The sequence below is a fragment of the Pygocentrus nattereri genome, chromosome 27, assembly GCF_015220715.1.
Source record: "Pygocentrus nattereri isolate fPygNat1 chromosome 27, fPygNat1.pri, whole genome shotgun sequence".
Lineage (NCBI taxonomy): Eukaryota > Metazoa > Chordata > Actinopteri > Characiformes > Serrasalmidae > Pygocentrus > Pygocentrus nattereri.
In genome coordinates, this window is record NC_051237.1 from 14,400,311 (window position 1) to 14,427,991 (window position 27,681).

Below are 27,681 nucleotides of genomic sequence, written 5' to 3' on the forward strand. Positions count from 1 at the left end.
TGGCTGTGGCCCTATTGACCTTTGAAAGCTTGTGTGCAGATGATTTGTATTTCTATCCACTGCAGTGCATTTCCATTCCATGTGTATGGAAGGCCTGGGCATGATTTTTTCCCCTTTTGTCTGTGAAGTTATTTTCCTTTGTTTTCTCAAGATCTAATAGAAAAATATTGTTTTCCTGAGATCTGCAGTTAGTCATGCCATTATCACAGCATAACAGATATTGGTTAATTGAGATAACTCTCTTTATGTGGTAAGAAATGCATGAGAAATCAGTGGTTGCCTCGTGATGATAGAAATAACTTGAGATGTCTAGAAAACAAAAGAAAACACAGAAAAACAGTGAAAAAAACCCAAACAAAAGAAAAACAAAGCCATGTTTGCGTGATTTTCCATATCCATATCCATATATGCGTGATTTCAAATGCAGTGTAGGGCAATGCAAGTATAATTTAAGCATGAATAAAAATAAGAATCTAATTCTAATATGCAAGTCTGAAGCGCGGTAGTGAAGTGTACAGGCTCTGAAACGCGCAGGCGATGTGGTTGTGAGTGGGCTGCAGGGCTGCACTGCTGTAACTCCGCCCACTTTCTGGCCGTGTTTCTCTCTGTCAGGTGGAACTTTAAGAAGTGCGGCCGGCCTGCTCTGCGCTCCCATGCCGAGATTTTAGCCCTTGTTCCACCTGTGTTTCATCCTCCGGAATGTGTGTCCGGTGCTGAACCCCGAGCAGTGATCTTCTACAGGTCAGTGAAGTGCTTTCTAATCGGAAGTCCGAGTCAGTTATTAATAAAGTCGTTTGAGGCGAAGCCAACCCCCGCGAAAGGCTCCGAGCTCGAAAGACTGGAAGCGACGAGGCTCTTCACACAGACTAAAAGTGGGAAAGGTCGTGAAAGTCTGTTTTCGAGGCTGAGCTTTGGGGTTACCTCACTTTCTTTGAGTCGAGGCGACAGAAGGAGACTGTGTGGGGTGTGAGAGCTGTGGTGTTCCTATCTGGCTCTTTAGCTGAAGTAGTTTGGCTCAGAGACGCGGTAAAATGCACAGTTTTTATGAACGCAGGCCCGGAATGTTCTCCGTTCGCGGACTCAGATGGGTGTGAAGGTGTGGAAAGCTCGGGTGTCCTCCTGCTCCGCTGCACATTGCTCGGTTTTCTCAGTGTCTGTGTTTCATGACCGCCCTACTGAGCTCCGCCGCTGCCTGCGCGCAGTGGCATGCCCGATTATACACACTGGAAGGCAATGAAGCCTAAAAAGAGGGCATTGGTACCAGACCCGAGCTGTGGGTCAGGTGAATTCAGCCTTTGTTGTCAGATTCCGTCCCGTAAGCCCCTGCATGAATTGGTCCCCGCCTCAGTGGATTCCTTGACCGGAAAAACCTGAGCCTGTCCCCGGCTGTGGGAAGCTGGCTGCAGCTTGGGGTTTTGTGGATTACTTTCCTCAAGGATGCGGTGCAAGTGCATAGGAGAGGGATTTTATCCCTGCTAGACTGCTGTGGTTCTAAACCTGTGGCACTTAACACACACCTTTCACACTTAAAAGATGGTTCTTCACTAAAAGCAGTGGTTCTGCTTAGAACCATGAGTTCTATGGAGAACCTTATTGAAAATGGCCAGCACTTTTTTAACCCAGAAGCACGTGCAGCACGTTCTCCACCTGTCTGAAGAACCGTTTAAGCTTGGATAGAACTCATGGTTTTATAGAACCATTGCTTTTACTGAGGAACCCTTGAAGAACCATCTTTTTTAAGTGTGTATCTTCTGAATCTAGTTTTCTTATCTGGGTTCTGGGGCTTCTAGATTCAGCTCATGTAAGTACAAACAGTCCTGAAGCATCTCCAGACAACCAGTTCTTTACAGAACCCGTGTGAAAGGCTCCTGCATGACCTGCTGACAATAATGGAACTTGCTTCTCAGTCCCAGATTAGATCCGTTCAACTGATTTGCCATTGTGAATGTTAAGCAGAGGGTATAATGATTTGGTGTCCTCAATGGTTCTCGACACCTTTTAGTAGAACCTTTATGAGAGGCTTTTTAAAAATGGTTCAGTCTGATCGTAATGTGTGCATAACAGCAGGTCAAATGAAATGGGTTCAGTAGGTTTGCTGTGTTGTTTGTCGGAGAGAAAACCTCTCTGAAGCGTGAGAAGATGTGTCCCTGCATGACACTGGCTTTAATTTGTCAGTCAGGTTCTCATATTGCAGTCAGGGCATAGTCCTGCATCGTAGTCACATATGTGTTTGAAAGTATCTGGACAATTTCCCCTCCAAACCACCTCAAAGCTGAAAATAAAAGATTCGTGTCCACTTCTCAGTATTTCTATGTAAAACATCTTCAAGGCTGTGGAGGACTGTAGTGGTTTCATTAGCATGCACACACTTCCTGAGAACTGTAGTGGTTTCATTAATATTCGCTGTACCTGCTATCACACATTTTGAAACGCTTATTTCCACATGCTGCTGTCTGATTCGTTGAGCTTAAATGAGCGACAATCATAATGTCACATCTAACCCAGGACAGCAACCTGAAATAAGAGAGGAACAGAGATAACTGAGAAATATATTTGGCGGTTATCTCTTCTATCTCCTCTTCTTTTCTAGACGAGTTCTCATGTAACTCAAAGCCAAAACAGTTATGAAGAACTTTAAGTGAGTTGTCATTGATTTTATGTATTTTGTTATAAACTATAAAATCAGTACTACTAATACATAACATTCATTTATAAGAATGTTATCCTGTTTTTCTTATGATGGGATTAAAAAGGAACCAACAATAGTTTTGTAGTGTAGATTGAGACTAGACACTAGACGTAAACCAATTGTTTACTCACACTTTAAACAATTTTGGGAGCACCTAGACAGGTCGAGATAGTAAAGGGTGAAAAAGTGAATGGGTCTCATTCACCAACCGTTCTGAAGACGAAGTTTCTTCTTAAAATCAGCTTATGAAGTCACAGAGATTCTGACATTCGCTGATGTTTTGTTATTTGGGATGTGTTCTTTAGGTAAGAACAGGATCTACACACACACAAAGGTGCAGACAGTTCCACAGTGTAAGAACATGCCATGAATCTGACATCCGACTTTTTCTGTGGACCTTTCTGAAGAACAAATGTAAGATATTTATTGGAGAGTGAGGCCCATTGTTATCAATTTATAAGCTGCAATTAACTGTTTATAGCCGTTTCTTGTCATAGAATAAGAATGAATAGTTTTTCGATCAGTAAATTTGGTCACCGCTGTTCAAAAATGAGGCGTTCAGGACATTCATTTTGTAACATACATATATGCAGCTTTCTTATACAGCTTTTCTCATTGTCCCAGAATCATCTAATGCTCTGTCATCTGAAGTTCGTAATTCTTGTATCTTCCTGCAGTTGATTTGAAGCCTATAGAACATTATCATCACATTACAGTCATTTTATTCATGTATCACAAACAAAACTGGTTTTGTCTTAATAAAAGTGAGTTCAAGCTTTTGCACAGTATGGCTATTATGTGCTATACATTCATTATAGTGTACTAATATCTCTTATTGGGTTGACTTCTTCTTGTGTAATAATTAGACATGCACAATGATATCAGAATCATATCGTTATCAGCGTATAATTGCATGAAAGATCGTATAGTTTTAGATTTGACCAATAGTTCAAATGGATCCTTGATGATGCATTTATTGTACTCTAGAGGAGCAGAATGTTTAGGAGACACTTTGCTACTGTGCTAGAACGTCTACATTTCAAATGTTTTAATGCATTGCAACCCTATATGGACATAACATTAAGTGTTACATTACACTTCTCTGGAATGTAATCCAGGCAGATGTGGATGTAATTTCCGCATTTTCTAAATGTTTATGTATTGGCATTGGCAGGTACACTATTTGCATAAAAGTATTTGGACACCTACACATTACACCTACAGCTTTTATGACACCCTGTTCTAAATCCATAGGCATTGATATGAAGTTGGTCACCACTTTGTAGCTATAAGAGCTTTCACTCTCCTTGGAAGCTTTCTACAGGAGTGTGTCTGTGGAAATTTTTTACCCATACATCCATAAGAGCATTTGTGAGGTCACAAGTTTTACAAATGTTTTGCAGACTGAATGGCTAGCTGCTTGATTTTATACACCTGTGGCGATGGGACTGAATGAAACACCTGAATTCAATGATTAAGAGGTGTGTCCCAATACTTTGGTCCATATAGTGTAAAAAAAAAATGATTGGATTTTGGCATCGGCCCACAATTCTCACATGGGTGCATCTATAGTAATAATCACGTTTGCTGCTTTGATGAAACTAATAGCTTGTCAATTGGGCATCAAGGAGAAACAGGAAGAAGAGCTGTTTGAGAAGTGAATGGAAACCTTTAGAACTGAGGAAGAGATGTTTGCTTGTCCTGGTCATCTCTGGTTTGACCCCACAGTAATACGGGGTCAATGCCCACATGTTTTTTGCTCTTGATAGTATAGGTTTGTCAGACATGGTACGTGCTGTCAGTGGACTGTATGTCCATCTGTGCTTCTTTACCTTGAAAATATGAGACCGGTTATACATTCACTAATAAATGAGTGGAGCTTTCTCACTTGTGCTTCTAATATTCCCACCTTGACAGAACAGTGCCCTGGTTAGGTCATCACGTTTACTGCAAGTGGACTCACAGGAATAACCAGTGGCAGTACTGAGGCACCTACACCCACACAGACACCCACACACACAGCCTATACACACATGGAGTGCACTTCAGCTAGGCTGTCTGGATGTGAGAGCACAGTGGGTTAATGGAAATGTCATTTGAATAGCCAGCAGTATGTCAGACAAGGATCCTCTGTGAAAACAAAACAGTTGCCCAATTCTGCATGCTTTTGGACCTCAACTTTGTTTAACAAATTGAACAGCATGTCATGCACCTCCTCAGAAACTCAAGGAAGAGCTCCAGAGCACATCTGAGCACAAATTAAATTTGAAACTTGCCTGTTAGAAGATGCCCCACACACTGTATCACACTGATCACTGCCACCATCTAGGTTTGAGTTGCTGTTCTGGCAGGGGACAGATTATGCAACCAGTTATGGATTTAGTTCACAATGTCAACTCCATGTACTGAGGTTCTTCTCTTTTTTATTATTGTTCCTTGCTTTTTCTGCTGCCATCTTATCAAGAGATAAATAGTCTTTCTTGTCAGCACCCAAAGGGAACTTGTGCTGTTACAATAATTGGCACCTTGCATGAATTCTCAATGTCTTATATTGAAAGCTTGTGGGTCAAGAACTCAATTGCTGTCATGGTGGCTTTTTCAGACTATATATCAGGGAATAACATAGAAACATTTTGTGCTTGGTAGTGAATTTGCAGTAACATCAGAGATTTCAGGCTCAAATCCTGGAGGGCTGCAGCAGTGTAGTGTTTTTCAAGCTCTATCACATAATTGAAATTCTTACGTTTTCTAACTATAGATGCTAAACTATGCAACACTGCATTACTCCAGGACTGGTTTGAATATCCTTTATTTCAACAATACAGAAAGCAAAAAGCAAAACAGAAAGCCTGTCAATAACATGGAGCTATGTATATTGATATTTTTCTGTTTCTGCCTTTTTGTTTTGTAGTTTTTCTAATAGAAAGGGACGTGAACAGATGAGACAGTTCATGTGGAAAAGCAGAACTAGTGTAGGCAGTGATGCTGCACTGTCTTTATTTTGAATGTTGCTCAGAACGTGGGCTATGTGAATTAATAAGCACCAACATTCATAGATTAATAGATATCAATACCCCAGTATGACTGAAATTAATATAAATGGCAGGTAGTGTGAGAAACGTTCAGTTTTGCCTTTGGGCCTTAGCTGTTACTGCTGAGATGGAAACTTAGGAATTAACAATAGAAGATTTTTATAGTTATAGTTATCCTTTTTGCTTTGACATGAATAGACGCATACCTTTGTGTGCCTGCAGTCACTCTTGACAATGGTCGAACTGTTTATGTTGAAGATTTTTGGGGTCAGTTTCCCAGCGATTGCATCACATCAGGAATTTGCTGGCTCACCTGAAAACAATGGGTTTGTTGTGTATCACTTTGACTGAGTTATGTATTACTGTCAGCGCTTTGACCCTTTGCTTTATTAAAATTCTTAGTTGTAATCAGAGCTGTCCTAACATCATGTTGGAAATGCCTTTTGTGATCAAAATCAGTTATTTGCATGTCCATCAGTGAAGGTCAATATAAAACAGTTAACAAACTCTCCCACTGCAGTCAGTCATTTATTTTATCATGTCAGGTTCTTTTTTTTTGCAATGCATTTAAAAAAAATCAGAGCTTTAGCTTTCTTAAATTTGTCATACTAAAAAAAAAAATCTTAGATCAGCTCAGATATGTCTGTGATCTCTATCACTGGTATTTAAAATCGTTTTTATCTTAATGTCTTGCCCTCTGGCACTGCAGGTTAGAGAGTAAATAACTGTTTTTTTTATAAAAATGAACTCATCTTAATCTGTGTTCCAAAAAAGCCTTTGCATAAACATCTTAAGTGTTACTCATGTGCTTAAACTTGGGGTCTAAAACTCAATTTACAATTATATATATATATTTTCACTTTCCTGCTTCTTTGAAACAGGTAGTGTTACAGCATCAAGAGAAAAAGCTAAATGATTGTGTCTGTGCACTGCTGTTTTTTGTAAATCTTGAAGTAGCAATTTCATTTGTCGTCACATATATTAACGTGCCCTGCACAGCATTTTACCTCTTTACTCAGAATGTTATATTAGCAGGAAGTATGTGGTTATCTTCATACTTCTGCTTCACTCCAACATTTATTGGGCACCGCGGAGGCATAAAATTACCTCTACATTAATTTCTTTTGTAGACTGCCTTCTAACCACTGTTTAGAAATTACACTTTACTCGTGATCTTAGATATCATAGATAGCACATTGACTATAGTGAAACATAAGCTACCTTATATTGCATATTCATATGCATATTCATAACATCAACTGATCCTCCCACACTTCATGTGGTCTTTGTTGAGTAACATAATAGCTGGTCTGTCTTTCATTGACAGATGCTTATGTGGAGGCATGAGGCAGAATATAACGAGTATGTAATGAGACCAAACCAAATTGGCTCAGATTACTTTCTGGGGACGTTGGTGACACTAAGTACAAGAGTTTGTAGCAAGCATTTTATTCCTGACTCATTTAAAAATTGGCCTCAGTACAGCTCTAGATCTGCCAGCTGACTGAAGCTGAAAAGAACAACTTTCCAGATTCTTCCTGGAGGCAATGTGGATGATAAAATTTTAAATCATTGTCATTAAATAACAGTAACAGCAACGAGAATGTAACAAAATGTGCAGGTTAACGTTAGATAAATTTGTTAGCTAATTAACCTTGCTTGCAAACGTTACGTTAACGTTAGCTACCTGCTAACGAATATTATGCATAATATGCAGACTGGCTACACACCTATTGTTATAACGTTATATGATGTGATACACTGACATTTTTGAAATTGCCAATAGTCATTGACTTTCCCAGGTTTTTCTCCCGCTCTGTGTAATTTGGTTAAAGCCTGTCAGCTAGACCTGGTTTAAAGCTAACTGGCTAATGTTAGCTAACAGCCGTCTTGGTCAACAGAGGAATTCACACGTTATTAAAAAATGGCGTTTAATTCCTGGATAAATCAATGTAAAACTGATGAATACGTAAGAAATACAAGTATTTACGTTCTTATAATATGAAGCTGACCTCGGCTTTTGAACTCTCCAGCTTCTTGTTGGAATTCTCCCCTTCCACCTTAAATGGTGCAGCAGGTACATTCTGCCTGTGCCTCCCCAGTCGGTGGTTATGTTTGAAGCAGAGGCTTTAAATCAATCTGCTTGGATTCACGCCGTCACAGCAGAATGGTGAAAGGCAACAGAGAAAAACTAAAATACAAAACACTTCTTTTAATGTTGTTTTCAGCAAAAAAAAAAAAAAAGAAGCTGATTGAAAGACATTAAATATACAGGGCCTGGCTTGATGTTTAGGAATCAGATGTAAAATCAGCATTCCACTGATGATACTAGGCAATTCACTAACATCCTCAGAAGACATGTCCTTTAACAGGTTTCTAGTTCTCTGTGAAGACTCTTTCAATGCACTTTCAGTCACCAGATTGATAAGTTGCATGCAGTTACGGAATTGCAAAACTACTGCTACTGGTCTTGGATCCAGGGTGCTGTTCACTTAGAGTTGAGAGATTGGTTTAAAAGGGTTGCAGCTTGTGTTATGTATGCAAAACATATTATATATAGACTGCAGTAAATGTCTCCAATCTGAACAGATCTTTTCATTTATAGTGCTTGGATCTGCATTTGCCTTATAAATTCTGAATTGTTCCCAAGTGGGTTTGTTGCTCTTTGAAAGGGTAATTAGGACAGGCATAATTGGAGCTAAATTACACATAGCCAGACCATTGCTACTCTATTGAATTATATATAGCCATATACATTCCATAAAGAAATCATTTGTAGGATGCTTCATTAGCATTACAAATTTCTTCAAAGGAAAGGGATTTGATTAGAGCTTTTTGGACCAACACAGTCAACAAGTCAATTATCATAAATGCAGTTTATTCCCATATGAACCATGTAGTCTAAATCAATGTAGTCTGCTGTCTTGGACAGTTCTGTCAACAAATGCCGGACTGAAAACACTGACAGGCTGACTAATTACACACGTTTTAACATTTGACGTTTGTTGCTTTTGTATAGCAATCATGCGTTAAAAAGACAGTTGACTGAAGGAAGACTTTTTTCCCTCATCTAGTCCTGTTTTTTTGCAAGCCTTTATCCCTGTAAATCACCTACTTCACTCGATTGCAGAATTATTTAAGTCTAGAGTGACACACAATGACTAATTGCACCATTGGAGACTTTAGTTTGTTTGACACTATTTTTAGCCCTTATCTCTGTATCTGCTCTTTCCTGAGGCAGCTGAGAAGGTGCTCAGCATCGCTGGCTCTAAGAGCTGAAACACTAGCTGTAGTAAAGGGCTTGGTCGGGGGGCCCACTGAACTGCTTCATGCTGTGTTTCACTTTCACACAAAACAGCTCACCGCAGTTCCTCTGAACTGGTAGGTTGGAGGAGCAGAGCTGCAGCCTATTGGCTGGGGACGCACTGTTGGTTGGTGGTTGTTCTAAAACCAGATAGGGTGGCGGGAGCGCGTGGTGAGGACTTCCGCTCTCTTGTCTGTTGCTACTCTCCAACATGAGTGCGAAACAGTTTCAGGCCTAGTCCCAGGGGGAGAGACTAAGAGGAAACTATAGTGAAACAGGATCAAACCTGTAGGTGTGACTCCCTCATATTGCAAAGAGAGGGAGGGAGAAAGATAGACAGGAAACTGTTTTTACTGTATACTCCACTTTTCAGTCTAGTTTAAACTAAATGAGGCTTTGCTAGGACTTGTTCGTGTAGAGTGTTGGTGAAATTGGACGTCCCTGTTTTTGTGCCTGCGAGCAAAAAGCAGTGGAAATTATGACAGTTTGGCTCTACCAAAGACGCTGCTTCAAACCGATTGGTTTTTAGATATTGAAATCTCATCATTTTAATAATTATAGGCCTGCTTTGTTGTCAGTTTCTGGAGATGCTGTTCAGCCGCTGCTTCTTGGTCTTGAAATATCTTATTGGTGCTGCAGGCTACTTCTGTTGTGCAGTTCTTCAAATATATACAGAGCGGGGTGAGATTTCACCTCCGCTTAGCTGCCCTGAGCTTCTCACTTGAAGAGGCGAGACTAAACATCTGTTACCGAAATGAGGAAGTGAAGAAACTCTATTAGTCATTCACTCCAAAATAAGCTCGGAGGAAACTTGGTTAGGGTTGTATTGTAAGATGGGGGTGTGGACAAAGTCAAAATGTTTGTGTGCCTGTCCACATATGAGTGTGAGAGAGTTGCATGTGAGTACACACTGTGAATGAGTTGGCTGAGTCACGTCCCGTCCAACATAGAAGACCTCGTGTAGATCACCGACAGAATGGCATCTTACTTAGTCAGTTGAGAGCTGAGTGTCTGAGGGGAAAACCCCTGCTGATTGTTTCCAATCATCCCCCAAACCAGAACAGACAGGAGCTGTGCTGAAAATTTAAAGTGGGTGTGCCATCTCTAAATCCTCAAATTTTGATGCTCACTGATTTACTCTGATGCTTCCTCTTAACTTTCCTCCAGTCCTAAGAATTACTTCTGCAAGAGGATCTGGGGATCTTAACTCCCAGATCAACAGGAGGCATTGCGAGTGGTTTGACACCACGTACACAGACTTATCTTCTTAGCATGCTGGGACTGTGAAGGGGATGACCCTCTGCAATTCTGTTTCGGCCATGTACGCTCTCAAAAATAAAGGTGCCAAAAAGGTTTCTTTAGAATGTTGCAATAGAAAAATAACGTTGACACCTAAAATCTGTTTTTGTCAGTGATATGCATGCACCCATATGGCAACTGTGCCGATGCTAATATTTGATTTTTGCATATCTGCGGATGCTGATACATACAAAATTATAAAATGTGGACATTAGGACTAAATCCACCTGGATTGCCGATGTGGAGAAATGCATCGTTCTGGAGTGAATGTAACCCTACATTTCTGTGGGGTTCCATTCACTCCAGAATAAATATCAGTGTTGTTAACAGGAGTGGGCACTTTAACAGTTTTGCCTTTCACACATCAACATTTTAAAGAAGCTATTTGAATCCTAACTAGAATGTCAATGTTGAAACATGGATGATTTAACATTTGCTTACTGAATGGAGTTACATAACAAGTGGTCTGTACATGATTATTTGGTTGATGTTGTGGGTTTATTTTTGGGGTTTAAATAGGGCTGCACAACTGCATTTGAATCATGATCACTGTGATTGGCTTCCACTTTTAATCAGACATATTGATTGTGATTAGAGATTGTATATCAGTATTGATCGGTATTTGGTCAATTTTAAATCTGTTTAAATCCTGTAAGAAATCTGTCCTGAAATAGCACACACTCAGACTGTGGGGTGTAATGTTGCTATGTATTTCTCCTTGTGGGTATAGTTAAGTGATTGAGGGGTTGAATCATCATCGCGTACTTTAAAATCATAGGAACCTATTTTCGGATGCTCATCTTAAGTGAAGTGCTTCAGTTGAAAACATCTCATTTTAGAAAAGAAATATAAGAAAAATATTGGTATCAGCTGATACCCAAGGTTTTAATATGGTGTTGGTAGACTAAGCTAAGTTAAACCAATAGACTTAGATATTGTTCATTAAATCATCTCATGTGTTTGTGACAAAAAAAAAACTAAACATGATGTAATTACCTTTTCTCTGTGGTTGCATACTGTCTTACTTTCTGCTTGCATACTCTGTTTGCATAGTCTGGTGCATACTCATTTTATTTATTGCGAGTCTAATTTTACATATGTGCATTTTAAAAATACACCAAATTATTGTGATGAAGGGCCAGGCTTTGATTTGAACATTACTTTATCGGAAGGAATGAACCTATGCTGTCCCTAAAATGGATGCATAGTTATTTTTTGAAAATTGTGATTGGTTTAAGCATCTTTGTGTTTAAAATATTTCCGTATTATTTAATATGAGAGGCAGTATCAGCTGTTTGTTCCTGACATTCTTTGCAGTTCTACATCACATGCTCAGTCAAAAATGTATTAAAAAGCTACAATATAATGTGTGGTTAGGTGCTGTTTTGCAAACTTACAGTTGTATGCAAATGTTTGAAAACCCCTGGTTAAATTACATGTTTTTTTTTTTTTTTGATTGTCAAAGATGCCATTACTCTGGACATTTTAATGCATGATTTCTATTTACTTGCTGAGTTTAACAAATTGAAAAAACCCAGTATGCTAAATTCAGCAAATATGCTGTAATTGCCCAATAAAATGTGGAGAATCTGTACATGATGTGTTAAAATGTGTTAACTTTAACACATTTAAAATAGACAAAACATGCAGTATAACAGCCCGCAACATACATCTTACAACTAATACCTTATTCAAATAATCAATTAAATACATGAATGCCTAGATGAGTTTGAATATCTATATATTTGCACATCCCTACTCTGTAAACGGCAGTAAATAGAAAAGTGAGGGTCCGATTAGGCCCCATATCATTGGCTCATTCAGCTGCATTCTGGTGTAAGGAGGGGGAAAAAAGGAAGAGGCTAAATGTCTCCTCAACTTTCACCTGATTCATCGTCTTTATCAAGATGTATGGCAGCGAGTGAGGCGATGATGAGAGAAAGCATGCAAAAAGTCTGTGTGGGCTTATGGATGCTATCAGATAAGCTTTCATTTGCAAATCCACGCAGAGCAGCAGGGAGACAATGCGGGGCTTATGTAGCTACAGGTGACCAGGCTGCACCTCAGGGCTGCTTACCGCCTGGAAAAAATATGCAAAAGGGATGCAACCTGTAGTGAATCATACCGATACATTATAGCAGTGCACATTAGTGACTGCATTAGCCACCCGTATATGTATTTAATTACTGCATGAAGTGCGTTACGAGCAAAGAGACGTTATGTTGAAACATGGCTTCTGGCTTTGCTGGTGCACTCATCATCAGGTGCATGGCCCCCTCTGTGCAGGTAATGCATAAATGGATTGCATCTGACAGAGAATGCCATCAGCCCCAGAACCTCTGCTCCAACTGCTGCATTAAATGACGGTTTGATGGATGTCTGAGCAAATGTGTGGAATTCGAGCATTTTCCTCCCACGGCAGATGAGTAATGAGCCTTGTGATTATAATGTAGTGATAGGCTTCCACAAGATATCTGTAGATTCACTGTGCTTATATACAGTAGAAACTCCCTCAGTACATTCTTATTGACGCCGTTTTTGCTTAGTAACTTTCTCAGCATGTAGTGTCACTGATCACACACTGTGAAGGATGTTACTCAGCTTTCTTCCTCACTTTACAAAAGACTGGGTCTTGCATATTGAGCACTTTACAATGAACTTCTACTAGCACTGCAAGCCGATTGATGTGAAAATCACCACAGCTGTGTTATTACTGCCACCATCCACAAGTCACTCTGACATCTATCTCAACATTCATTGTGGACCATTTTCCATGAAGACATAGTGGCTGATAAAGGTTAACTACCAGTGTGTGTTGGAGCGTGTACTACCTGTAGCCTGTGGCTATTCAAATGACTGTCCACCCAGTCCAGAACTGCTGTAAGAACACTTTGTATCTGTCACTCACAGTGCTTTGGTGTGTTCAGGAGGGTATGGTGGGGACATAGGGCCTCCCTTTCCCTCGACACCCTCTTTGCATTTTTATGGCCCTTTACGGAGACAGACTGTTTGCACGGCACCTGCTGTGTTTCATTTGTGCTCAAATACAGAATGCATTTTGAATAAAGAAAGCAAAAAGACTGTTGCTTAAAACACTAGAGCTATTTACATTGAATCAAATTTTAATGTTAAATCATTTAAATATAAATAGGTGAGGAAGCTTTATTTGCAGTTTATTCATATTACTTTCATTTGCATATGCTAAACCCCCAGGGTCTTTTCATAAATATACATAAGCATAAGCAAAACAAGTACATGTAATCTATTAATTATGTATTTCCATCAGTGCCACTCTTTAGAGCAATCATTGATATATACGCTTACAGGAAACCTATAAGTGAAATCTTTGTCTCGTCATGGCATGTCCTAACAGAACAGTCATAACTTGTAGCTTCAATCCTTTTTCTGAAGGATCCAATACATTTTTTCTTAATTCTGCTCTGGGCGACCCACAGCACTGCACAGTTTCAGGTATTCCTTGACTCAACAGCTCACCAGCTCATTATCGGTCCATGAGCTGGATATGGCTGAGAGAGTGTTGGGGCAAAATTGTACAACGCCATGGGTCGCCAGGAGCAGGATTAAGAAATGCTGATCTAATGGATTTTTACAAATGTGAATTTAGCATAAATCATCATCATGACATTTCAAAACATTGCCTCGAGTGCTTCTCTCCTCTGGTTATAATAATGAAATAGGCCTATAAACATCAGAGTAAGTACCTTAGTGATGTATGTAGTGATGTAACAACCTGGAGGGCTGTTGTCCATCTGTCTCTGAGGCCTCAGAAAATGAAACTAAAGCCAGCAGTTTACTTCAAATGAAAACAGCATTTTGAAGCAAAACAGCTTGGTAGTTTGAGTTTGTATGGTGCAGTATCCGCTGCTTGCTGAAGAGAACTAATCACCAAGGCTTTTGCTGTGAGACCTGCCACTAACTGATTGATCCACCTCATGAAACAGGCTTTTAGCGATGCTGAGACATATGTCAAGTTCTTTTTAAGTATACTTAAGAAAGTGTTTAACAGTTGTTTCGTTGTGTTTAGTTCTTTCATTGTTTGAAGTATGCCGCCAGCTTAAGAATATATATTTCAAACACAGGCCTCATCAGACATGGAGAACGGAGGGTCTGAAAACATCCTGGATGATGAGGAGGCCCTGTGGGGCAATGTGGAGAAGAACCGGTACATTCTATGCCGCTATATTAACCCTTGCAAGCTGACATCTTATCTGAGGCAGTGCAAGGTCATCGACGAACAGGATGAGGATGAGGTGCTGCACTCCTTGCTTCTTGAGACAAAGCCCAACCGAGCAGGTAGTGTGTGTGTACGTGTGGATGTGGGTGCATGTGTGTTTGTGCATGTGTGACTGTTGTGTTTCAGTTCAATGCAGATGTGTGACTGTTGTTTCACATCCTCCTGTTTGTCCAGTATATCTCTTTGTATGTGGGTGCGATGTACTTGTGCAGACCCCCCAACACATTTGCTCAGTGCACCCATTCTAAGATGCACTGACAGAAAGACTAAACACTATGGAATATGAAAATGCAAATTCTGTGCAGAAAACATTTACATGCAAATCGCACCATCAATCAGTTACTCAGTCACCACATCTCTCACTGTGTTGTTCCAGTTGTATAATATGATGATGAATGGAGGCTTTTAATCCCATGAGTTGCAGCTGCAACTGTTTTTTCCTTTGCCCATGGACTCTTTCCTGAACCTCTGTATCATTTTTCAACTTATGTATGGCCATGAGCAAATTGGAAGATTTTAACCAAGGAGTTTTTTTAAGATGGTACTGTGTTGTTTGTCACAAAGAAGCACATCACACCAGTTGTTTAGCTCTGATTCCATTTGCACAGCTCCCTGATGACTTTATTTGGTTCCGCCAGGGACACAGAGTTTTGTGCATACTTGCATGTTTTCTTTTTGTGAATATGCTCTAATTCCACTGTTTATAACAAATACAAATGCAGAAATTTCCTGTTTAACATTCAGTGAAATCACTAAGAAGTGTTTATTTCAGGACGACTGTTGGACATCCTTCACACCAAAGGCGAGAGAGGCTATGTAGTATTTCTGGAGAGCCTGGAGTTGTACTACCCTGACCTATACAAAATGGTCACGGGAAAGGAGCCCACTCGCAGGTGCTCTTCTATAGTGGGTGAGTCACTTTAAAGTGAAGATCCTTTCATTTGAATAGCTATTCACAATGCCTTTTAACCATTTCTTTGGCACATAATGCTGACACACCAAACAGTAGATGAATAACTAGTAGGGAGCTCGCAACATGTTATTTATGCATGTCATGTCTTTTCTGTCCATCCGTAGTGGAAGAGGGCCACGAGGGTCTGACCCAGTTCCTGATGAATGAGGTGATGAAGTTGCAGCAGCAGGCCAAAGCCAAAGATGTTCAACGTGTAGACATCATGGCCAAGAACCGGACGCTGGAAGACGAGCACAAGAAGCTTCGGCTGGCCAACCAAGAGCTTCGCACCTTCCAGGAACGCTATAACAAGATGAAGGAGGAGCGGAACAACTGTAATGATGAACTCATTAAGGTGAAGGACGAAAACTACCAGCTGGCCATGCGTTATGCCCAGCTCAGTGAGGAGAAAAACATGGCAGTCATGAGGAGCCGAGACCTACAGCTGGAGGTCAGAGGGATGAATCAGTCACAATCAAATTCAAAATATCTCTTCAATTGATGTCTCTGTATTATGTTTCTATAAGATGGTTACCATCAGTATTTTAGAGCACAGCTGATGTTGCCTAATTTTACTATTTGCCCCCAGATTGACCAGCTGAAGCACAAGCTGAATAAGGTAGAGGAAGAGTGTAAAATGGAGAGGAGGCAGTCTCTGAAACTGAAGAACGATATCGAGAACCGGCCACGCAAAGAGCAGATCTATGAGCTGGAGCGAGAAAATGAAGTTTTGAAGATCAAACTCCAAGAGCTGCAGTCTATCTTACAGGTAAACTTTACATGGAAAGGAAGAAGAGCAGTACATGAAACAGTAATGCAAGTTTGTCTAAATAGTTTTTTAGACTTTCTGAAATTTTCCTTTTGTTATTTTTATTTATTAGCCTGGACCGCTGACTGACTCAGACAAGGCCCTGCGTGACATTTTGGAGCATGACCGTCAGGAGGCCCTAGAGGATCGTCAGGAGTTGGTCAACAGACTTTATAACTTGCATGAAGAAGTGCGGCAGACTGAGGAGCTCAGGGACAAGGTTAGGGCTAGTTTTTTTTTTTTTCCGCCTGCTTCCAGTTAGTTTCTGTACATTCCTTCTAAATTTAAGTCAGTTCAGCAACAAGATTTTGTATGGTCTGTGGCTCCTCCAGTTGCTATTATGTCATATCCTGTGAATTTTTGTGTCTTCTTGAGAGCATTCTGAATGGTATATGGTCCTGTCCTCACTTAGATAAATCATACATTGAATTTTTAAGTGTGCTGGGCTGAAAATTTAGAATTAGGCAAAGCCTCTTCCTCTTGTCACTTTGGAATAAGAAGTGATAGAGTCTGATGAAGACTGGCTGTTTTAGAAGGCTTCTCCTGCAATGTGCTACATCTGTAATTAGCAATGGTTTTGAGCTGGCATGTGAAAAGTGAAAATTCGGGTGAAGAGAGGAACTTCTTTTAGATTGAAATAGCACCGAGCTCTTCTCACATTTTCTCTCCTTCACTGTGAGCCTGAAAAAAGATAAAAGTGTAAGTTTAAAGCGTGAAGCCACTTGAGACCCGGCAGTTCTTCTCTGAAGGTGGAAGATGTCAGGGCCTCAGTTCTGTGCTGTGCTCTGCATTATATTAATCTCATTTGTGCAGACGTCCTCTGTGCCTTGGGTCACTGAGATTAGAAATGTTTGCTCTCATCCACAGTACCTCGAGGAGAAGGAGGACCTTGAACTGAAGTGTTCTACTCTGGTGAAGGATTGTGAGATGTATAAGAATCGTATGAACACCATCATGGTCCAGCTGGAGGAGGTGGAACGTGAGCGGGACCAGGTTGAACACAGTTGTTTTGATTACTCCATTTAGAATCATTTAAATAATGGCATTAGGACATATGACATTTATCATTGTGTCTCATAGGCATTTAAGTCAAGGGACGAAGCCCAGAATCAGGTGTCTCAGTGTCTGATTGACAAAGACAAGTACCGTAAGCAGATACGGGAGCTGGAGGAGAAGACTGATGAACTGCACATTGAGATAATGCGTAAAGAAGCTAAAATAGTCACCTTGGAGTCCAAACTGAGGCGTCTGTCTAAAGAACATGGCTTTGATATGACCCAGGTGTGGGAAGTATATTTACTGTTCAATACTGTTTAAGCGACTTTATGCAGAGGCTCTTACTTTATCTGCTTTATATAGGGTAATCTAAAATTAATGAAGCTATCAAACAAAACATTATAATGCTAGGCAAGATTATCCATAATTGTGATTGCAGTGTGCTCTCTTTTGTGAACATTAACCCCAAAGTTTATGGGTTTTACTTATAAGAGCTTGACCAAAGACATTACTTTTGCCTTCTTAGAGTTTGCCTCGAGATGTTCCTCACACTATCATATGCCAGCTCCAAGACACCAAGACGGAGGGGCCGTCTGAGGACTCCGGGGAGGAGATTTCAGAAGAAATGTTCCTTCCCCGGTTTAAACGCAGACCAAACATTAAAGGGGTAAGACCTTACTAAAATGTGACTTTCACTGATACTGTCCTTTTTTCAAGCTCTGTTTAGACCAGGATTTTGTGTTTTTGACACAGTTCCCATACCCCCCCCAGATAAGAGCAAAATCACCAATCTCTCCACCCAAATCTTTGGATTTCCAAGGTAAACTTGTCTTTTATCTTCAACAGTCTTGCATGTCAAAGTGAGAGAAGCACAGACCACACTGACTTCCTTTGACTTCCTTTCTCTTTTTTATAGCTGCGCCACATACCAATGGGGACTTGTCAGATGTTGTGAGTGCTGACACCGCCACTATGACGAACTCACCCTTTGGCGTAAGTCTCTGTGATTTACACAGGGATATGTTCAGCAAAGCTGTTGTTGAGTTTGTCCTCAGTATTTTGTTTAGCTTGGTTATCTTTTTTAGATGGTGATTTTCCTATCCGTTCTTTTTTTCTCGTTTGTTTGCAGCCCCGTTACCGGAATGACAGCATCATGTCCACAGCTGCTGAGCCTCCGGAGAAGGCTTCCATTCTCAGGAGGACTAAAGAAGGAGACCATGAATTTCTGCCCAGATGGTACTGCTTTCTGAGCTGAAGTGGAAATGATAACATAGAGCTGAAGAATGATGTGAATGTGCAGTCTAACAAATCTATCTTGCATCTCCATTTTAGCCTTGATTCGACGGACTCTGATAGTGGAGACAACATGGACTTGGGTAATCAGAAATGTCGCTGTGGATCATTGTAAATCACTATGAAACACTGTAATTATTCAGATTATTCACTTTACTGATTCCCAGTCTCCTTCCTACCATGGCACAGATGATACAGACACAGTCTCTTATGGCCCTCCATCCATCCACTCCTCCTCATCTTCCCATCAGTCTGAGGGCATGGACTCCTACGACCTGGAGCAAGTCAACAACATTTTCAGGAAATTTTCACTGGAGAGGTACTCCTGCAGTGCTCTGCAAATCTTTTTCCATCCTGTTTATTATCTTATCTTCTGCTGGATGCTGATTTTTTTCTTGGTACATGGTAAAAATGGTGTTGATTTGATGCTAAGTAACCCGTCTGTTTTAAAATTTGTGTTTTTTGAACTCCAAACAATAAGTAACACATATAGAATGTAAAACAGATTCTTGTTTTATTAATTTACAAGTGGATGTTCAGTTAACTAACAAATCTTTATTTTACTGACATTGTATGTCATTTCTCATGTGTGTGTCCTCTTTCTTGTCCTGTTTCTAGACCGTTCCGACCGTCCCTCACCTCCTGTGCACGTTCCAGTACGTTGCGCCCAGTGCAAGACCTCTCTCTCCCTGGAGACTCTCTCCTGTCAGACATTACTCTTGTCGGGGGCAATGACAGTGGTATATTTGTGTCCTCAGTCCATCCTGGATCCAGCGCAGAGAAGGCTGGCCTGAGAGTGGGACACCACCTTTTAATGGTGATTCAGTGTCTTGTGTTAGCCATGCTCAGAAAACTATAGCCCCAGTCATTTTTGCATTTCCCTTTTATGTTTTTATGTTATTCTTTTATTTTTATAACTCTTTTGTTTTCTTTTGCCTAGCTAAAGGGCTGCATCCGAGGTGAGACCCAGAATGTGCCTCTGGATACATGCACTCAGGAAGAGGCTCACTGGACGTTGCAGAGATGCACTGGGCAGGTTCAGCTGCATTACAGATGTAACTATGAGGGTGAGTCTGGCTACCTGATGTGCATGTCTTGTTCTCAGAGCTTAGTATGCATTAGAGGGAGTGGTGGTGGTTCAACTCTTAGACATCTAGTGTTATTGTTGTTTTTCAATATTGTTTAAATGCAATTACTTAATTACATAATGTCCATCCATCCATCCATCCATCCATCCATCCATCCATTTCCTAAGCCGCTTCTCCCTCAGGGTCGATACAATATATGTAATAAATTATATATGTTTGGTTTAAATAAAAAAATGCTAATGTATACAGGATAGATTTTTATTTTTAAAAGAAAGATAAGTGCCACAATCACTTTTCAATCAAGTTCACATCATAATAAAATATATTTTCCTCCACTTACATACATACATACATACATACATACATACATGTGGTATCAGTTGAAAGTTTAGAATCTGCATGTTTGTTAGAAATTCTCCACTTGCAAAAGACATAGTTTTGTTAATGTAAAATACCTACAACTTGGAAGGCTTCAAACTTGTAAGATAGATTCCAGCTCTATCTGCATCTGTCTATACTCTGGCTATAAAGACAAGGTGTGTGGTGATATGTCCTCCTGCGTGTCTCTGTGTTGTTGTGCTCTTTAAAACTGTGTAAATGTCTGCTGAGAGTAATGGACTTCAGTACAGCACTGTGTTCACTGTGTTCACTGTGTTACATTTCGTCTGGCACCACAGTGCTCCCAGGGCTGCTCACACCGGACTGTGTCCTGTTAAACACGTGATTAGAGCTTCAGTGGCAGGAACAGCAGTGATGCTGTGGCTTCTGCTTTCAGGTACTGTGTGTGGTGACTGTGGGGTGACCTTTTCTTTTGTCTTCAGGCTATAGGCGGCTGCAGAAAGACATAGATGATGGCAGAGTGGTGTCTGGTGACTCGTTTTACATCCGGGTCAACCTGAACGTTTCATGCCAGTTGGACAGCTGCTCCTTGAATGTGCGCTGTGATGAGGTGCTCCACGTGTTGGACACCAGGCACCAAGGCAAGTGTGAATGGCTGTGTGCCCGTGTGGACACCCTGACTGACAAAGACATGGATAAGGGCACCATACCCAGCTACAGCAGGTCAGGCTCTTGAAATGGCTTCTTCCTTAAGGATGAAAAATAAAATATGAAACAAAGCTTTATGCTCATGGTTTTGAGGGAATAAATGGTTGTATTTTTCTCCTGGTATCGATTGTTGCTTAAAGATGTCTTTGTTTTGTGTCTCTTGAAGATTTTTAGCCACTGGGAATGTGTGTGTGTTTGTGTGTATGTTTGTGTCTACTGACTATGACTGGAGGCTACAGTGTGAAATGATGGTCATCTCTCTCCCCAGGGCCCAGCAACTTCTCTTAGTGAAGATCCAGAAGTTGATGTGTCGTGGAGGCCGAGAAGAGGCTGAGAGTCTGCGGGGATTGAGGGTTAGTTCACCCTGGCCCAGCAGTGGTTCCAGACTAAAGCCTTGCTTACTTGCAGCCAAGTATGAATCACACCACAGACATTCTGACTGAGATTCAGCTTCTTTTGTTTACGTTCTCAGACCACTTTGCAACCTGAGGAATCCACTCCATTACAAGACCCCAAGTCTAGCCCACGCCTCTCCAGAGCTAGCATCTTCATCTGCCAGATCCTCCAGGTAAGTGTCCCTCTGGCCAGACAAATAGAGGCAGTAAGGCTAGGAAAGACTACATGCTGTGGATTGCTGAGATTAAGAGACTTTTTGGTGTCAGTTTGTCAGCAGGGCTGACAACAAGTACAAGAGGATGGACAGCAATGACCGCGTCCGCATTGTCAATGGAGGCAATGCGTCATCTCTTCCCAGAGCTGGCTTTGAAACCATAAAGCCTGAGGGTAAGCATGACGACTCTTGTCTGGTTCACTTCGTTCTCACCTACGTCTGAATGCTCATATAATAGCTCTATGATGTAAAGACTGTATTGGATTCACTCTTGCACTTCTGCTAACACTTTGGGGATTGAGCTTCTGTTGATGGTAACAGTTTGGCTGAACAAATAAAGCTCTTAAAATGCTAACTTGGCTAACATTTTAATGGGCACATGAAACAACCTTGAAATATGTCTTTAAATATTTGAGTGTCATAACAGTTAGGCAGCTAAACACTGTTCAGATAATTTAGTAGATCAGTTTGAGCACTGTTTGGTGTAGCATTTCTTAAAAATTTATTAATTAAAAAAAAAAAGTTTGATACTTTTAACTATTGAATCCTTTAACTTAAAGTTTTCCTGTCTGTTTGCTGTGGTAATAGAGATAATACAGGTTGTGAAAAGAAACATTAGAAAAACATTAGAAACGTTTTCCAGTATTTATCAAGTTCACGAGATTAACCCTTATGAATACTGTGTAGGATTAGCATAAGGCTAACTAGCTAATCATACAAGTCTAAGTGGTTCTTTCTAGCTTTTATTCTTCTAGCTTTTCATTGTTTTTCATATTACCATTTTTATGCTTAAGCATTCCACTGACTGCCTCACCGGTATTCATATTAATAGTTTTTGTCTGTGATAATGCATCAGACTCCTCAGACTCGGAAAGTGACCTGAACAAGAGTGATCTGAACCTTATTCCGTACAGTCCGGTGACCCCACACCACTGCCCACGTAAACGTCCCGTGCTCTTCTCCCCTAACATTTTGGCCAAGACCATTGTCCAGAAATTCCTCAACTCTGGGGGTGCCATGGAGTTCAACATCTGTAAACCAGGTAAACAACAATAATGCCTGAAACTGCTGTGGGTAATATGATAATGGTACTAAATGTATTGATTCACAGTGTAATTACTATAGAAATGTTAGCATCTCAGGGTGAATGAGAATAATAGATGACATCATTAGATATAGGTCACAGGTGTATTAGGTGCTCTTTAGCCCTGTTTTATTTGCTCTTCCATGAGTTCTGTATTGTTGATCATAAAGCTAAAGCTCAGAATCATTATTTAAAGTAACCACAGCATTTAGCAACAAGCAAGACCTTCTCGGAGCTCTTAACGTCATACATCCACACATGATGGATTAGAATTTTTCATACCATCTTCATGCTAACAATCATTCATTAATGCCTAGAGTAACACTTGACCACCAGCCAAGGTTGTAGGGTTGGTTTTCAGACTTCAGCTGAAGAGTTAGGATCACATAAGGCCCTGGCTTTGTCAAGCAAGGCGGAACAAGATACAGTACATCTGCTGCATCTCGCTAACACATGACGCACATTTTGTAAAGGCACATGCGTACTGTGCTCTGAGGGGTTCAATCTATACAAAACGTAATGGTGTATTACAAAAATAGCACCAAGAACAAATCAAAACATACTAGAGCAGGAAGGTTGGTTTTGAAGGCTGGTTTTCTAGAAAGTACGGCATTGAGTTTACATCTCTGTAAAGAAGCAGCTAGGGGAGATGGCAGTGGAGGAAAAAGAAAAAAGACTTTTCTTTCTTCATGAGCTGTATGGAACTAAAGAAAATGTTGAGTGTGTAAAATTTTAGAGGTGATAGACTGTACATAGGTCTAAGAACTTCAGATCCTGATAGATTACATCCCACCAATAGGTGCATTTTATTGGTGCGGCTGGTGGATTCACTCGTCAAAAAATTGTGCTCCATCATTTACTTGGATCCCTCCCAATACTCAGGTGCACAACATGAGCCCAACTGACCTAAACGGGATGCTATTGTGCAGCCCATCGTATTTGGCCCTGTAACTCCTAAACCAAAAATGTATTTAAAAAAAAATTTCAGTTAATTTTTTTACTGATTCCTTTTCCTGATTCCCTGATCTCAAGAAAAACCAGTTTACTGCCATTTAAAAAGTTGAGTTTTGTAAACAGTATGGTTGCCATCTGCTAATTAACCCTGTTGAAATAATTCAAAATTATTTTAAAATTCTAAAACTTGAGAATTCTTTATCCAAAAAATGTGAAAAGGTTACGTTTATTTAGTAGAAGATTCTGAGGTAGTCTAACATTTTTGGTGCACAAGTGTAACTGCTAAATAACTTTCTCAGCATCCGTACGTCCAGTCAGCTGAAATTTGGCAGGTAGCATCTATTAGACAGAATAGAAGAGAATCTCAGGTGAAGAATCCAAACCCTGACTTAACCAGGGGACCATTCCTATGTCTGGAGAAGTATTCATTTGCGCACAGGTACCAGACACCTAGCCAGCCCATAAGACAATGTGCTGATGCAGTTTTATAGCAGGACTGATGCCAAAATTAGGCTCAGCCTATACATGACAAGTGACAGGTGTGATGGACATGACCATGTAGGGATAAACAAGAATAGACAGAAGAATGTTCTAATTACAGTCACAGTACAGGCACACACAGCACTCCGTAAAATGACATATATAATACAACACTAAACATATTACAGAGCAGCACATTTCTACACAGGACAATAAGATAAATAAAACATTTGAGGCCACCATTGGGTAATCAGCTTTTAGAAGGCATTTGACAGGCTTAACATTGATCAATCATCATGAAACTGAATGGTAACACAACTGTTTTCAAATGATGTAGTACCGTGTGCCAAACAAATTCCCAATTCCAAGTTTATTTTTAAAAAATGCATAGTTTGGTGTACAAAATGTGGTCCAGATTGACATGTGGGGGGTGCTTTAGCACTCAAAAACATTTAAAATCATTAAAATGTTACGTTATTAAAAATGCTACAATGTTATTACAAAGTCTGCAGATAAACAGTTGGTGCCATGTGAATGAATTAGTTCATGGACTTGACTTTGTAGATACATGTTGTGCCATAAATTGTATTTCTTGTCTGGTATTTTGAGTTATTCATTCAAATAATGAATGAATTCACTATGTTTATAGACCACTGCTCAACAATTATGGCAAATGAAGGCCTTTGATAAACTCTGACATCCTTGCATTTGTTATCCTCTCTCTGTAAATAAAGCCCAAACTGCATTAGGCCTTGTTGGCTAAAAGTGCAAGGGCACATTGTGCTGATTCATGTGTGAATTTGCTCATTGCTGCTTGCGGCTACATTTTTTATATTTTTCACATTGTTTTTCATTAAAGTCAACTGCCTTATAGGTTGTGTATGTGATGTTGCAAAAATGCTGCAATAAAATCTCAATACAAAAACCTACATTAAAGTTTAAAAATGTAAAACTTTTTTCCTATAAAGATCGGATATACACTGTGACAGAATTATTGACAGAATTAGATAAGTTCTTATAAAGGTTAAATATCAATGGAGCAGCAGTGACACAATTTACATATTAGTGTTGAATTTAATTTTTTTTCCCTTGAATAATATTATCTCACTGAAAGGTTAGGTTTTGCTCATATTTTCAGCATGAGATGAAAATGATAAACAGCGCCTTCTTATCAGCCTTTTTTCTTAATCTTTACTAAAAGTGCCAATAATTCTGGTAAAAGAATCCATTCGTCACAAGGAATAGTATAATTATCCAGCAAAAAAGAACACTCATCAATTATTAATGGGTCAAGAAGGTCATTATCATTTTTCTGTCTTCTATATTTAACTGAAAATCAACCTGTTTGTGTATGTTATTTGTCAATATTTTAGACATCCTGACAAAAGATGAATTCCTCATGAAGCAGAAGATCGAGCCCATCATCTTCTCTAAAGAAAAGCAAGCAAACACATACGAGTGCGTCACCTCTGAAAACATCGAAGCCGTTGCCTTTAAGGTACAGAGAGAACTCTTTCCAAATCAATTTCATGACAGTTCAGTGATGTTTTCACTTTTTATGTGCTGTCATTTCCTTGCTTTTTTCTTTTTTAAAAGCATATTGTCAGATTTCTCTGCTCTGGCAGGGCTCTCAGCAGTGATGTGTCTCATTTAGAAGTGGCATGTCTCTATGAGAGCTGTACCCTTTTTTCCCTCGGACTGCTCGCTGACACAGTGCTCTCAGGTGACAATTACTCTCCCTCACTGACGCCTCATTCAAAGAGATCCACTCTGATCCTCTGTTCCTGTGAATGAGACCTGCTCTTTAGTCTGAGGAGTGGCAAGGAAATGTAGACCCTAAGTAAGAAATTGCTTTCTGCGACTGTGAAGGAAGCTCTCTGCAGGGGCTCTGTCTCCAGAGAAAGTGCACCAGAAATCTTCAGAGCTAGCATGTTCTTTGGGGTTTTGTCAGGTGGTCAGAGGCTTTGTTTTCATGCCTCACTAACTAATGTGTTCACAGGATGCATAAATATTTCCACTGAGAATCATGCCCCTGTGGGAGCTGCACAAAAAACAGAACAGAAGCACCAAGTGCGAGTACAGACTCCACATTGTGGGGGAAAAAGGAGTGCAACTGAACCAGAACCGACATGAAGCTCACTGGAAGAATTAACAAAGAAGCCAGACACATTCAATTTGGATTGAACACAGTGAAATGAAACATAAACAAGAATGGCAATGCCTTGCCCTTTCACCTTGAAATCGATGCATTTTTCTTATTAAGACTTCATTTATAATTGGAAAAATGCATCTCAGAAGTGTTGTCTGATTTTGGTGAACGCTTTCTGTCTTCTGTTGCAGAATAAACACTGTCTCCTGGAAGCTGAACTGAGCTGTGTGAAAGACTTGCTGAGGAGAGAAATCTACCCCATTATTATATTCATCAAAATCTGCGAAAGGAACATCAAGAAATTAAAGTGAGCAGGCTGCCAAGTCCCCACCCTTAATCAGATTTGCACTCATCAAATACATCTCAATTTCGCTTCTCAAGTTCACTTGCTTGCCATGCTTTATTGCATAATCATGTCATCCACACTTGTTTTAGTAGATGTCTCATTTAGAAATACAGTATATGTTACAATTGTGATGTGTGATATTCTGCAGGAGGCTGCCGCTGAAGGTGGACTCGGAGGAGGATTTCCTGAAGATGTGCCGTGCTAAGGAGAAAGAGCTGGAGGCTCTGCCGTGCCTTTATGCCACCGTGGAACCCGACTCCTGGAGTGGAGTGGAGGACCTTATCAGGGTCATTAAGGAAAAGATCATTGAAGAGCAGAAGAAAACGGTCTGGGTGGAGCAGGACATGTTGTAGGTGACCTGATGTGACCGTAGCTGAGAGGACAGATGCACCATGCTTTTAGCACTCCTATAGGCATGTCTCACACTGAAACTGACTGTGTTTCCACCACAGCTGGAATGTATGTACATGCCACTGCTATGATAAAAGGAAGTGACACTGAGGTTACAAGGTACGTGGTAAAGATGGGGCCCAGGAATGTTGTCCCATTGTGGCAGTAGTCACGTGCAGAAGCAGAAGCCTTCACATCTGGAGCCTTTTTATCTGTTGTCCTCTAGAAGTGCTGCCGCTGTCAGTAAAACAGTAGTTTGCCCACATTCAGTCTGTAATACCCAATAAGCCACAGTCCATTGCACTTTATTGGGTTCCATCCGTTGTGTTCCTTCCCTGAATCCTCACTGCAGTTATCATACATCATTCTGAGCAACCACAAACAAGATTAATGTTGATAACTGTAAATTGAATTTGATGCCCTTATCGTTGCATTTTTAAAAATATGGAGTAGAACCCTTGATGAAACAGATTTATTTTTACTGTATATTTGTGCTCCTAGTATATTTATTTTTTGGCCAACCTGCAGTACACTATTTACAAAAAGGATGTATTGTTTCTTTAGCGTTAGTGTGTACAGCTGATATGTAGGCAGACGACTTCTCAATGCTGATTGCACTTACTACAAATATGTGTGCTAGTAAATTGAATAGTAAAGTTGGAAGCATACGGCATTAATTTGACTGTATGATTGTGTGAGTGAATGGTATATGTGAGACATTTTTCTAGGGCTGGAACTGTTAAAACAGTCTGTCGAATGTCAACGGCAAAGTGGGAACTGTCAACAAGAAGTATATTTGGCTCTGAAAGCAAAATGGTCTCTCATATATGAAAATAAGTGGTCTTGCGTCAGCTCTCTCTTCTGAAGAATATATGTAAATACTATATATATATATATATATATAT

General features: G+C 40.2%; 1 protein-coding gene across 2 annotated transcripts; it reads left to right on the forward strand.

The window, feature by feature from the left end:
* Window positions 1–606: 606 nt before the first annotated feature.
* card11 (caspase recruitment domain family, member 11) lies at window positions 607–27,681 on the forward strand. Of its 2 annotated transcripts, none has more exons than XM_017703197.2 (24): window positions 607–741; window positions 14,425–14,638; window positions 15,352–15,489; window positions 15,657–15,982; window positions 16,121–16,300; window positions 16,413–16,559; window positions 17,207–17,332; window positions 17,420–17,620; window positions 17,862–18,002; window positions 18,089–18,155; window positions 18,252–18,328; window positions 18,465–18,571; window positions 18,668–18,711; window positions 18,818–18,947; window positions 19,247–19,445; window positions 19,569–19,695; window positions 20,538–20,778; window positions 21,032–21,116; window positions 21,236–21,331; window positions 21,426–21,546; window positions 22,230–22,415; window positions 25,265–25,389; window positions 26,232–26,347; window positions 26,535–27,681. In XM_017703197.2, the coding sequence occupies exons 2-24, from the start codon at window positions 14,437–14,439 to the stop codon at window positions 26,737–26,739; spliced, it is 3,387 nt and encodes a 1,128-aa protein (XP_017558686.1). In that variant the 5' UTR covers window positions 607–741; window positions 14,425–14,436; the 3' UTR covers window positions 26,740–27,681. The 2 variants fall into 2 exon arrangements, with proteins under 2 accessions (XP_017558686.1, XP_017558687.1); XM_017703198.2 differs by having other exon boundaries at window positions 18,107–18,155.